Raw genomic sequence first — 13,838 nt, forward strand, 5'->3', positions numbered from 1 at the left:
TTGAGACGGAGTTTCACTTTTGTTGCCCAGGCTGGAGTGCAATGGCGTGATCTCGGCTCACCGCAACCTCTGCCTCCTAGGTTCAAGCCATTCTCCTGCCTCAGCCTCCCAAGTAGCAAGTAGTTGGGATTACAGGCATGTGTCACCATGCCCGGCTAGTTTTGCATTTTTAGTAGAGATGGGGTTTCTCCATGTTGGTCAGGCTGATCTCGAACTCCCGACCTCAGGTGATCCGCCCACCTAGCCCTCCCAAACTGCTGGGATTATAGGCATGAGCCACCGCGCCTGGCCTCTTTTTTTTTTTTTTTTTTTTTTGAGATGGAGTTTCACTATTGCTGCAATGGTGCCATCTCGGTTCACTTAAACTCCACCTCCCACTTTTAAGTGATTCTTCTGCCTCAGCCCCCCCAAGTAGCTGGGATTACAGGAATGTACTACCATGCCCGGCTAATTTTTTATTTTTAGTAGAGACAGAGTTCTACTGTATTGGACAGGCTGGTCTTAAACTCCTGACCTCAGGTGATCCATCCACCTTGGCCTCCCAAAGTCCTAGGATTATAGGCATGAACCACTGAATCCAGCAGAGATTTTTAATATACACAAAACAGCCTTCTATTGGAAGTAGATGCCATCTAGGACTTTCATAGCTAGAGAGGAGAAGTAATACTTGGCTTCAAAGCTTCAAAGGACAGGCTGAATCTCTTGTTAGAAGATAATGCAGTTGGTGACTTCAAGTTGAATCCAATGCTCATTTACCATTCTGAAATTTCTACGGTTCTTAGGAATTATGCTAAATATACTTTGCCTGTGTGCTATCAATGAAACAGCAAAGCCTGGACGACAGCAAATCTGTTGACAACATGTTTTACTAAATATTTTAAGCCCATTGTTAAGACCTACTGCTCAGAAAAATCCCTTTGAAAATATTACTGTTCATTGACAATGCACCTAGTCACCCAAGAGCTCTGATGGCATTGTTTGAGGAGATAAATGTTGCTCTAATGCCTTAAAATAACATCTATTTGGCAGCCTGTGGATCAAGAAGTAATTTAATCTTTCAAGTCTTATTACTTGAGAGATACATTTCATAAGGCTATAGCTGCCATAGATAGTAATTCTTCTGATGGATCTGGGCAAAGTACATTGAAAATCTTCTGGAAAAGCACATTCCTGATTCATGGGAGGAGGGCAAAATATCAGCCTTAACAGGAGTTTGAAAGAAGTCGATTCCAACCCTCAGGGGTAACTTTGAGAGGTTTTAGACTCAGTGGAGGAAGTAACTGCAGATGTGGTAGAAATAGCAAGAAAACTACACTTAGAAATGGAGCCTGAAGACGTGACTGCATTGCTGCAATCTCATGATGAAACTTTAATGGATGAGGAGTTGCTTCTTACGGATGAGCAAAGAAAATGGTTTATTGAGGTGAAATCTACTCTGATGAAGATGCTATAAATATTGTTGAAATGAAAACAAAGGATTTAGAATATTACATAAACATAGTTGGTAAAGTAGTAGTAGAATTTGAGAGGATTGACTCTAATTTTGAAAGAAGTTCTACTACGTGTAAAATTCTATCAAATGGCATCACATGCCACAGAGAAATCTTTTGTGAAAGGAAGAGTTGATCCATGTGGCAAACCTCATTGTTGTCTTATTTTGAGAAATTGCCACAGACATCCTAACCTCCAGCAACCACCACCCTGATCGGTTTGCAGTCATCAACATCAAGGCAAGACCCTCCACCAGCAAAAAGATTATGACTTGCTGAAGGTTCAGATGATCATTAGCAGTTTTTAGCAATAAAGCATTTTTTTTTTCTTTTTTGAGACATGGTCTCATATTGTTGCCCAGGCTGAAATGCAGTGGCATGATCACAGCTCACTGCAGCCTCTACCTCCCAAATTCAAGTGATCCTCCCACCTCAGCCTCCTGGGTAGCTGGGACGACAGTATGCACCACCATGCCTGGATAATTTTTGTATTTTTTTGTAGAGATGAGGTCTCAGCATGTTGCCCAGGTTGGTCTCAAATTCCTGGGCTCAAGTGATCCTCCCGCCTTGGACTGCCAAAGTGCTGGGATAACAGGCATTAGCCATTGCTCTCGGCTGACTAAGTGTTTTTTGATTAAGGTATGCAGATTGTTTTTTAAAGGTCCTGCTATTGCACACTTAATAGACTACAATATATTGTAAACAAAACTTTTATATACACTGGGAAACCAAAAAATTGTGTGACTTGCTTTAATTGTGATATTTGCTTGCTTTATGATTATGGTAGTCTGGAATTGAACCCACAATATCTCCAACTGCACCTGTACAACATACTTTATACTTTGGTGTTAAATATTTCCCTTGACTAAAATTCTGTTATAACGTATTAACATAGATGTTGGGTCAGTTTTTATTCTGAAGCATCACTAGATACAGAGGTTGCTTAGTCCTCCTCCTCTCAACTCCCATTGCCCTAGCCTGGCCTCTCCCTTTCTTACACACACACAGATACACACACAGACACAGACACACACATACACACACACACACACATTTGACTATCAAATCTAAAATCTTCAAAAATTCTCTGGAGTCAGAATATGTATTAAGACAGCAGTTAAGAGCAATTATAATATTCATTTTAAAAGACCAAGAAATTCAGCCAAGTTTGAGGCCTTAAGTACAAGGATGAACATAGAAATGACAATGAATTTTGCCTAATAGTTTTCATAAGTGAATGTCTGGGAAAAAAGAATTGAAGTTTAACTCCAGCTGATCCGGTTAAGAAGATCTAAAAGGAATGCCGAAATGATCTATTGGGAATTTTACTCAGGTATTGATAGAGAAATGTTACAGGAATGTGCAAGTCAATTGTTTCTTACCTGTGGAGTCTAGTCTGTTAATATCATAAACTGCCTGGCTGTGAAACATCCAGAAGTGTCCATTGTTGCAGGAAAGAAGACAGGAACTACATGGGACAATCACATGATAACCTACAATATTCCCACTAGAAAAGAAAGTAAATGTTACTAGATACCATGTAATAACTGGCCAGATAAGTCTTTTCATATGCTTATATAAATAGACCATATAATTTAGATCTCATTTCCTCCTAACAACTTTCATTGCTGGGATCTTTGGGATGGGATGGGGGTGCAGTTCTACCATCAAGTGGGAAAACAGTCTTTAAGTGAATAATAGTAACATATTCTCACATTTCTTTGCTATTATTATTATTATTGTTGTTGTTGTTATTGAGACAGAGTTTTCCTCTTGTCACCCAGGCTGGAGTGCAGTGGCTCCATCTCAGCTCACTGCAACCTCCGCCTCCCAGGTTCAAGTGATTCTCCTGCCTCAGCCTCCAGAATAGCTGGGATTACAGGCATATGCCACCATGCCCAGATAATTTTTGTATTATTAGTAGAGACAGGGTTTTACCATGTTGGTCAGGCTGGTCTCGAACTCCTGAACTCAGGTGATCCACCTGTCTCGGCCTCCCCCAAAGTGCTGGGATTACAGGCGTGAGCCACCACACTTGTCCTGCTAGTATTATTTTATGCATTCTCCCTTCAGAAGTTAGCTTCTAGATGCCATAATGTTGTGATTTGTTCTATAATCCACTCAAATTGATGTGCTGTATAGACAAAATAAATAAACTCAGTTCTGTGGGTAAAGGTTTTTGCTATCCCAGGACTGTGGCAAGTTGGGTTCTTACATGTTCTAGTTTCATGCCAGCACCTAAAAACTGTTTCAACAGATGGAGAGGTAGGAAGACAGCATGAGTCCCTGTAAACAAAATACAATCTGGCTGCTCTAATTTTAGTCTCTATGTTTTTGAAGGAATTCAGAAATAAAGCAATCTACAGCCTCTAGAGAAAGTTGCAAAAGTTTTTACAGTTTTCAGAATTATCTAGCTGATTAGAAGTACCTCACTCTTTCACAATTTTTTTTTTTTTTTAACTAGCTAGTCACATATTAAATAGAGTGAACCTACAGGGAATGTTTTAGCTAGTACTTAAAAAAAATAGCAACATGAACTGTTTATACCTTGAGTTGTAAAAATTCTTATTGAAGCTTAATCTTACTCTGTGAGATTTGTGAGTCAGTCATTTTTATGAGACCCAATAAAGATTACTATAAAAGGTACCATCCCACCTAAAATATGTCTTCTAATTATAACTTGCTTGAAAGGCAAACAAATGAAAATAAAAGTTGTTTTTGGACTAGGACTGACAGTTATTTGTCATGTCCTATATATGCAATATATTGCAAGATATTTGTCATGTCATGTCCTATATATGCAATGTATTGCAAGAATAAATTCCATGGCTTTAATTACCACTTGTATTCATTCATTCATCCATTGATTCATCACTTAACTAACATTTATTGAGTATCTACTATCTGTCAGGCACTGCTCTAGGTGCTAGGAATACAGTGGTAAACAAAACAAAGCCCTTGTTCTCATGGAGCTAACATTCTAGTGGCTACATCAGATCATTCTGTTCCCTGGTTAAAATCCCTTCAATAGCCAAAAACAAAAATAAAAACTTCTCCATACCAAGGTCCGGGTTTATGCTGTCAAGAATAATAGCGACTAGCCACATGTGGCTGTTGTACACTTGAAATGGGGCTGGCCTGAATTGAGATGTGCTGTTAAGTGTAAAATGTACACCAGATTTCAAAGAGTAAGAACAAAAAATGGAATATAAAACATTAGTAGTTTATGTTGGTTACACGTTGAAATAATATTTTGGATACATTGGGTTAGACACAATATATGATTAAAATTTCCCGTTTCGGTTTTCTTTTGAAAATGTTGTTGCTCGGGAGTGGTGGCTCACGCCTGTAATCCCAGCACTTTGGGAGGCTAAGGCAGGCAGATCACTTGAAGTCAGGAGTTCGAGACCAGTCTGGCCAACATGGCAAAACCCTGTCTCTACTAAAAATACAAAAATTAGCTGGGCATGGTGGCGTGTGCCTGTAGTCCCAGCTACTCGGGAGGCAGAGGTGAGAGAATCACTTGAACACGGGAGACGGAGGTTGCAGTGAGCCGAGATCGTGTCATTGTACTCCAGCCTGGGCAACAGAGCAAGACTCCGTCTCAAAAAAAAAAAAATGTTGTTACCCAAGAGTGGTGGCTCACACCTGTAATCCCACACTTTGGGAGGCTGAGGCAGGTGGATCAGGAGTTTGAGAACAGCCTGGCTAACGTGGTGAAATCCCATCTCTACTAAAAATACTAAATTAGTCAGGTGGGCTGGGTGCAGTGGCTCACACCTGTAATCCTAGCACTTAGGGAGGCCAAGGCGGGTGGATTGCCAGAGCTCAGGAGTTTGAGACCAGCCTGGGCAACACGGTGAAACCCTGTCTCTACTAAAATACAAAAAATTAGCTGGGCATGGCGGTGCATGCTTGTAGTCTCAGCTACTCAGGAGGCTGAGGCAGGAGAATCGCTTAAACCTGGGAGGCGGAGGTTGCAGTGAGCAGAGATCGCGCCACTGCACTCTAGCCTGAGCGACAGAACAAGACTCCGTCTCAAAAAAAAAAAAAAAGGAAAAGAAAGAAAATAATGTCCAAAGGCCAGTGACTTCATCTAGATTCTGTTGTATTTCCAGTCCTTGTAACAACTACCACATACTGGCTCCTCAATATAAGTATAGCTTAAATAAAGGAATGAAATAAAATAGTAACATAAGAAGAGTTTGCCAATTTAAATTATTAGGATTGTCATTTATAACAGAAACCCCATCTAAATGAGAAAATTTCAACTTTTTTCCTCCTAAAATGAAAATAACAACATGTCTGTCTACTTCTCAAAAGATTATAGTAATAGCTCTCAGCTGTGTTGTAATTTATAGTTTATTGAGCCTTTTAACATTCATATTTGATCTTTACAATAACTTGATAAGGTAAACACAGAAGATTATTAAATTTCTATCTTAATAAGACAGAATGGCTGGGCGTGGTGGCTCATGCCTGTAATCCCAGCACTTTGGCAGGCCAAGGTGGGTGGATCACCTGAGGGTGGGAGTTCAACAGCAGCCTGACCAACGTGGAGAAATCCCGTCTCTACTAAAAATACGAAAAAAAAAAAAAAATTGGCTGGGCATAGTGGTGCATGCCTGTAATCCCAGCTACTTGGGAGGCTGAAGCAGGAAAATCACTTGAACCTGGGAGGTGGAGGTTGCAGTAAGCTGAGGTCGTGCCATTGCACTCCAGCCTGGGCAACAAGAGCAAAAACTCCTTCTAAAAAAAAAAAATAAAAATTAATTAAACAATTAATTAAGGTAGGATGCGGTGGCTCACACCTGTAATCCCAGCCCTTTGGGAAGCTGAGGAGGGAGGATCACTTGAGGCCAGGAGTTTGAGATCAGCCTGGGCAACATAGCAAGACCCTATTGCTACAAAAAATAAAAAACTTAGCCAGGCATAGTGGTGCCTGCCTGTAGTCCCAGCTACTCAGGAGGCTGGGGTAGGAGAGTCACTTGAGTCCAGGAGTTCAAGGCTACAGTGAGCTATGATCATGCCACTGCACTCCAGCCTGAGCAACAGTATGAGACCCCTCTAAAAACAAAGAAAGAAAAAATAATAACCTAGAAATTAAGTAAGAAAACAGAGGTTCAGCAGTTTAGAGGCTTAAGGAGTTAATTCAAGATCACATCGAGAGTAAGGGTAGGGTCAGACCTCAAACATGATTTTTATTATTGTAAATCCAAGTGTTTTTCCCCGCTAACCTACATTGCCTTGTTCTGAAAATTGAAGCGGATACTGTGAATACACTTTGAAAATTGTAAAATTATATACTAATGTGAAGCATCACAAAACCCTTTTAAAAAATAGCTCTAAGTAATAAATGCTTTTTCAATGGCTCATTGCATGCTTTATACCAGTGCTTATTGCAGCCCACTGAATCTTTATGCTTTGGTGTCAATATCCATCTTCCAAACCCAGGGCTATCCAGAATAGTGCCACAAATTACCATTTTAAACATGCGATGTCCTTCAGTTTACATTTGCAGATTTTGGTGAAATAGCATCTTCCAGTGAAGTCCACTGTGCTGGAGAGAGAAAGGTATAAAAAGACAGTCAAATGTACTTTACAAAAAATTTAATTGTGGCAAAAAATTAACAAAATTTACCAACTTAGCAAGTTTTATGTGTGCAGAGCAGATGTGTTAAATATAATCACACTGTTGTGTAATGAATCTCCTGGGTTCAAGTGACCCTCCTACCAGAGTTTCCCGAGTAGGTGGAACTATAGGTACCCAAACCACATTTTGTTTATCCATTCATCTGTATAGTCAATGGACATTCGGATTGCTTCCACCTCTTGGTTATTGTGAATAATGCTGTTAATGAACATGGGTGTGAATCTCTCTTCCAAGATCCAGCTTTGAATTCTTTTGGGATATGAACCCAGAACTGCTGAATCGGATAGTAATTCTATGCTTGATTTAGCACAAATTTTGTCAATCCAAAGAGCTGAAGGCTAACATAGAACTATAGTATATTTTTAAAGAGTCAGTTCAGATTTGTGAGCTCACTATAAACATCTGACAAATTTTCCATTTAAAAATTTTTTATGTGTTCATTGATTCACACACATCTTAGCAAGCTAATTCATTACTATTTTAATCCCTACAAAGAAGAGCAGAAAATAGGAAAAACCTGATTCTATTCTAGACTTGGGTCTAACCTGTAACAATTCACCTAGCTTTCCTTATGACTGCCTTATTACTTACCATAGCTATTGCAAAGATGAATGGGTTAATATTTTAAATTTGTGTATGAGCTACTAAAAAGAAAAAGCAGTGGACAATGAATCTCAGACCTTTGTAGCAGTAGGTTCTATTATTTATTTTCTAGTGTTTTTCCTTTTTTGAAATACATATATGATGCACACACACACATATGTCAAATATTAACTTAGAATTTAAAAAAAATGGTAAGATTTTAAAATAACCCATTTATCTCTGCAATAGATGAGAGCTTTTGGCTTTGCTGTTAGGCATGATTACACTTAGATCAATTCAGAAAAGATTTCAAGAAAGGAAGAGTACACAGCTTTACCTGGGTAAATTTAAAAACTTGTAAAACTTCTATCATTATCATGAAATTCATTTAAAATGAATTGTGGTTATTAGCTTGCTTCCTCTGGATCTATATGCAAAGACTTAGAGAATAATTGTCCACTCATATTTTGGATAATTAGTTTCCTTTTAATAATACAATTTCAATAAAGAACTAAATCTTGAAGATTCACATAGGGCACATATACGTTGACTATGGAAAGGGAAAGTACTATTTAGAGCTAGAAAAAGGTTTATTTGAGTCAAATAAAATGGCTGTTTTACCAAATAGGAGGCAAATTCTTAAGGACTCTACACCCGAAAGCAGTTAGTGGCTGAAAACAAACAGATTTTATTTATTCATTTATTTATTGAGACAAAGCCTTGCTTTTGTCCAACCCCCGCCCCGCCCAACCGGCTGGAGTGCGATGGCACGATCTCAGCTCACTGCAACCTCCGCCTCCAGGGTTCAAGCAATTCTCCTGCCTCAGCCTCCCAAGTAGCTGGGATTACAGGCGCCTGCCACCATACCCAGCTAATTTTTATATTTTTAGTAGAGACGGGGGTTTCACCATGTTGGCCCGGCTGATCCTTACCTCCAGTGATCCGCCTGTCTCCCCCTCCCAAAGTGTTGGGAATACAGGCGTTAGCCACCGCACCCGGCCACAAACAGATTTTCAAGTATGGGAACAAATGTGTAATGTCCAAAATAGGCTTTATTGGAGATAAGGATTAAGGCTAAGTCTCTATTTTTCATCCCATAAAAATCTATTTACATCTCTTTCAGAGAGAGAGAGTTTTGAGGAAAGAAAACTGAATTTGATGAACAACGATCTGACTTAGGATGCCAATTGCAAATAATGGTAGAAAACTGATTTTTTTTTTTTGGTGCAAACTTTCATGGATAGAAATGAAATACTTAAATGACCTCTCCTCTCCAAGAGCACAGAAAATTTTGCCTGAATTTACCTAGAGTCTACGTCATGGACTTGATTCAGCGAAATAGGATGGTTGGGCAGGGCACTGAACGAGGGATCAAACTTAAGAGATGTGTGGTCACATGACTGTAATTGAACTAGAAGCATTATATCAGGACTGACCACCTTGGCTTAACCACAGACTTTGTCCAGACAGTCTGCCCACTTAGATATATTCCAAGGGGATCATCAAACTGGTGGGAGTGGCTGGAACACCGAAATGATAACCTCCTTGTTGACTCCCACAGATCCAAGCCATAAGTGTTCCCATTTAGTTAAAAGCTACCGTTGCCCGCCACTAGCATGACTTACTTGGTAGGAGGGATGTCTGTAGAGAAAAGGTCTATTTCAGTATCAGCCAGCAAAACAGCCTTCATTCCCCTAGAGCTGAGCACTTGTTTACAGAATTTGCAACACAGGATGGACACGCACCGGTCCTTGAAACTACAAATGTTGGTAGACATGGCGTCGCAGGAAGGATGAGGTGTGAGATTTTGAAAAAGAAAACAAGAGCAGTGCTCCTACTACTTTGATTCCCCTAGGCTAAAATTCAACTTGCGAGACCTCGAGCTTTTCTAAGTTCTTATATTGGGAAGGAAATTAGTTTTTTTCTGTTTTCCCAGTGGCGGAGTAGAAGTATTTATTGAGTAGGAACAGGGGAGCGCGGCAACTTGGCTTTCCTTTTTAACTTTTGGAGAAGGGAGTGGAGTTTGAATTGGAGAGGAGGCAGGTGGGGTTTGAAGGGAACTTCTCAACAGCTTTCCCTTTCTGCTGTCTAAAGGAGTCCTCTATTCTTCAGCCCCTGCCCTTTCATAGCAATTCCCTCAGCTTTCTCCGATGGTCTTATTTAAAGCTTCTCCTCTTTTAAGACGCCCCTTTCCCAGCATTAAGCCCCTCCCGCGGAGCACTCCCGTTCCCTGCTATCGGATCTCTGGCTAAGCGTCCCTTCCCACTTCTCCTCTTCACAGGATTCAGAAACTCCCTTCGCTTTTTCCGCCAGGCGATCCCGGGTTCTCCTCCGTCCCGCCCCTCTCTCCTGGACCTTCCTCCGCTCTGCGGGTCCGCGGGCCCCCCTTCCTGGCAACCCCCGGCCCTCAGCGTGCTCGCGCTGTTTCTCTCGCGTCTTCCCTCCTCTCAGCTGTCCCTCGTGCCCCCCGCAGTCCCCTCAGGTCTCTTCCCGGAGCGGCTGTTCCCGGGCGCGCGGTGGTGTTGGTGGGGCAGGGCTGAAGTCGCTTTGGGGGATCAGTCGGCGCTGGGGTCTGTCGCCAAACACGTTGGTTTTCGCTCCGTCTTCCGCTTTTCCGGCCTCTCCAACCTGGTATCAGTTTGAATTGCCAGCGCCGCGCATCGATTGGAAGAACTAGAGTTCGCCCCAGTCCCTCATTGGAAGGCTCCGGGGCCTCCCCTGACGAGAGCTTAGTGGCTTGAAGACCGTAGGCACCGCCCAGTAACGGTGCTGAGATCAGTTCGGCTTTCTGGTTGGCTGAGCTTGGCTCCGCCTCCGATCTCATTGGCCGGTTTCGGGAGGTTTCGGTAAACCCTCCTTTTGCCCTAGTGAAAGTGGCAAGGCACGCCCTTCCCGCTTCTTATTGGAAGAGGTTCTACAGTCCCCACCGGTCTCTACTCTCTATTGGCTAAAATTACCCGCAACACCCCTCCTCTCTACCCCGGCCCAATTGGCCATGCCTTAGCTCAAGAGTTTGTGTTTGGTCGTCGGTTCCATCTTAATCCCGCCCATCAGTTCTACTCAGGGGGTTCGACAACTCCGGGTGGAGCTTAATCTGTGACCACGCCTCGGCAGTGCTAGTCACACCTCCAAGTTTTGCCAGCTCCTCCCTCTCATTCCGGGCCTCTCGGGATCAGCTCTTCTTATTGGCTATGGGCCCCATCGGTCGATAGAAAACGGGCGGTGATTGGTAAAGGGGTGGGCTCTGCTTCCCGGCGGGGTCCTGCGGAGTTGGCGGAGGCTCCTCAAGGGACTGGGGCAGCGGTCTGCGTAGAAACGGGTGGCGGGGAAGAGAGGGGAGGAGATCTCTGAGTGGGAAGCGGAGCCGGGGGCCTGGGACCCGTCGCGTCAGAGCCAGGTAAAGGCTCCTTCCCTCTTCCTTTTCTTCCTCCCGGCCGCCGGGCTGGAGCCCTGACTGAACAAACCCGGGCTGGGGCGGGAGGGAGAAGGCGCGGATGCTGCTCGCGGCATCGCCTTAGCGGTGCCGCCCGGAATCCCTCAGACCGCCCCCCCCTCCACCCTCTCCAAATCTCCCAGTACAGCCCATAATACTTCTCAGGACTGCGAGTCTCTCCGCCCATCACTGTACAGCCTGGGACTCTGTCCTGGCTCTCGGACCGCAGCGCAGCCCGCACCCAGCCGCCTCTCCCGTTCCTCCGCACACGGGCAGCCGCGGTCCACCGTGGGGCGGTCGTCGTTGGCATCGCGCGTAACCATCGACCGTCCTTCTCCACTGTCTCCCAGCCCTGGCGGACAGCCCGGGTCCCAGCCTAGGACCCAGGAGGATGAGTGTTCGCTCAGCTTCCGGGGCTCTCCCCCAGTCCCACCCCCCGGCCCGCCCCGATAGACTTCTCTTCGCCCACTCCCTTTCCTAGACCATATCTCGGTCCCCACAGTTCCTGACATCCTTGCGCTTCACGCGACATCGCGACCCATGATCGTCTCCCAATTCACCTCACCTCTAAGGCAGCCTTCTCCTTGCCCCCTCCCGCCTTCCCAGCGTGTGCAACTCCGTTTGTCCCCGGGCTCCCTTCCACCCTCAGGACCCCATCTCACACCCGCCTCCCGCTTCCCGTCCGCCTGAACCCCGCCGCCTCTGCTCCCTGTCTTGTTCCCTCAGTGTGGCCCCTTCCTCCAGCCGCGGGAAGTGGGAGACGCTAGCGGGAGCTTCCTCCTCCTGGCGCTCGGAGGAAAAGGAACGACCAAGTAGGAAGGGTCGCCACTGCGGCACGCGGGGGAGCTAGACGCCGGGCTCCCCGCTCCCGCTTGCGTCCCTCCCGCCTCCTGGGCCTGGTCCGGGGCAGGATCTTCTCGGGCACCGCCTGGTGCGAGGAGTCAGGACTGCGACCTCACCGACCTCCCCCCATCCCCAGCCTGGGATTGGGTGCGATATCTGGGATCTCTGGGCTTGGGTGGGAAAAAATTTTTGGAGGTGGCATTTATAGTCACTATCGTCCCTAGCTTGGGGGAGGCGACGGCTGCCTTCCGCTCGCCGCCCCCCGGTTTTCCCGGCTCCGACCCTATCCTCTAACCCGTTTCCTGCTTCAGCTGACCACATTGTTTTCCTGGATGTGTCCCGTGCCGAGCAGGCTTTTTCCTGCAGATTTGCCCCCCCTCACCCCGCCACCAACATTTTGCTGCCAAGAGAAGCTAGTAACCAAAAACAAAACAACTGGGAGGAGGGGCGGGAGGAGAAGAAAAGTTGTGCCCGGGTGGCTTGTCCCTCCCCGGCTTTGATCCCCTTTGATGTACAGGGAGGTGCCCCCGCCGGGGGTCTGGGGCCCCGTCCGGGGCTAGGTCGGGAGGGCTCTCGGGCTGGCCGCTGCCCAGCGCTGGCGGGGCTCGGGAGGCCGCCGAGGTGCCGCAGTCCCCGCCCGGTGCCCCGCGTTCCTGCAGTCCCCGCCCGAAGCCCGCGCAGGCGGCTGCTCCAAAGTGTTTTCTTTCGGCCTTAAAACAAAATCCGGAGGGAGCTTCCTTCCTCCTCACCTCGCCGCGCCGGGCTCTGCGGGTCGGGAGGCGTTAAGCCGACAGGAATGGGCTCAGGGCGGGCTCGGAACGACGTCCCCTACCCCACCCCCGCCGCGATTAGGATCTGCGCTCTGGCTGATCGCCCCCTCCCCCTTTTCCTGCATTTACAGGCAAGTGAACCGGAGCAAACGACTTCCGATCCAGTCTGCGCTGCTGCGGCTCCCGTTTGGGATTTGATTTGCAGCATCTTTGAGCCTCTACGACAAAAAACCGCGAAACACGCCCAGCCCTCCCCCGGTACCCCAAAAAGCACCCACTCCCTCCCGGGGACACAGCTGGGCGCGTCCACACCCCCGCAGCCCCACATCATGTTGTGCGGAAGGACTTCCACTCCCTGCCTGTGTCGTTGATGTCAGACCCCAGGCCAGCCTCCGGGCGCTGCAGTTCTCCCGGCTAATGCTGAGGCTGCAGCTCCGGCTCTAGCACAGGCACCAGCCGCCGCCGCACCCGGCCCCAGCGCCCACCGTCTGCATGTGCCCGCCGTAGCCGCCTGCCCAGCCCGCAGCCCGCGCTCCACGGAGCGCTGGAGACCACCGCGGGGGGCCCCTTCTGCCCTCGAGAGAAGCGGTCTTGGAGGTATTGATTTAGGTGGTTGGATTTTTTCCGTGGATCTATCAATTCACAATTCGAATTTGGAAGAAAGAAGGAAAACATGACGTCTCCAGCCAAATTCAAAAAGGATAAGGAGATCATAGCAGAGTACGACACTCAGGTCAAAGGTAAGGGCTTTGAAAAATAGCACACTGCAAATGCTCTGTGGACTGGTGAGGCGTGTATTTCCACCGCGATTTGCAGGTTGTTCATTTCTTTGGGTGGAGCAGATGGGGGCAGGCTGACCCCAGAGGTGGTTTGTTTCATAGATGGGTCTGAACCTCCAAAGGATGGGCAGTGCCAGCGGCCATTGACACTGGAAAGGAATTTTTGGAGTGGGCTGTAGGAGTATCTTTGTAGGGCTGACCATGATTTTGGCAGCCCTTTCCCCCAAGCTGGACAGGGTGGGGGGAGGGGCAGGAGGCTCTTAGAGAGAAAAAGGCACAATTTGCCTC

The 13,838-nt window shown here is 46.2% G+C and overlaps 2 protein-coding genes across 10 annotated transcripts in view; one reads left to right on the plus strand and one right to left on the minus strand.

Annotated features, from left to right (window-relative positions):
• Positions 1–12,336, minus strand: part of FAM72A (family with sequence similarity 72 member A) — a 21,005-nt gene extending 8,669 nt beyond the window's left edge. Inside the window, exons 1-3 of one of the 3 annotated variants that reach the window (XM_023186958.2) lie at positions 9,351–10,657; positions 6,973–7,050; positions 2,873–2,997 (exon numbers count right to left, since the gene is read on the minus strand). In XM_023186958.2, coding sequence (XP_023042726.1) covers positions 2,873–2,997; positions 6,973–7,050; positions 9,351–9,502 — 355 coding nt within the window. In that variant the 5' untranslated portion in view covers positions 9,503–10,657. Of the gene's footprint in view, positions 1–2,872; positions 2,998–6,972; positions 7,051–9,350; positions 10,658–11,316 lie in introns of those variants that run through there. The other 2 variants (XM_023186959.2, XM_023186960.3) reach the window with 2 other exon arrangements.
• SRGAP2 (SLIT-ROBO Rho GTPase activating protein 2) overlaps positions 10,657–13,838 on the plus strand; it is a 252,984-nt gene continuing 249,802 nt past the window's right edge. For all 7 annotated transcript variants that reach the window (XM_023186951.3, XM_023186952.3, XM_023186953.3 and 4 more), the window contains exons 1-2: positions 10,657–11,122; positions 12,903–13,511. In XM_023186951.3, the coding sequence (XP_023042719.1) occupies positions 13,445–13,511 (67 nt within the window). In that variant the 5' untranslated portion in view covers positions 10,657–11,122; positions 12,903–13,444. The remainder of the gene's footprint in view (positions 11,123–12,902; positions 13,512–13,838) is intronic.

This window comes from Piliocolobus tephrosceles, chromosome 1 (assembly GCF_002776525.5).
Source record: "Piliocolobus tephrosceles isolate RC106 chromosome 1, ASM277652v3, whole genome shotgun sequence".
NCBI lineage: Eukaryota > Metazoa > Chordata > Mammalia > Primates > Cercopithecidae > Piliocolobus > Piliocolobus tephrosceles.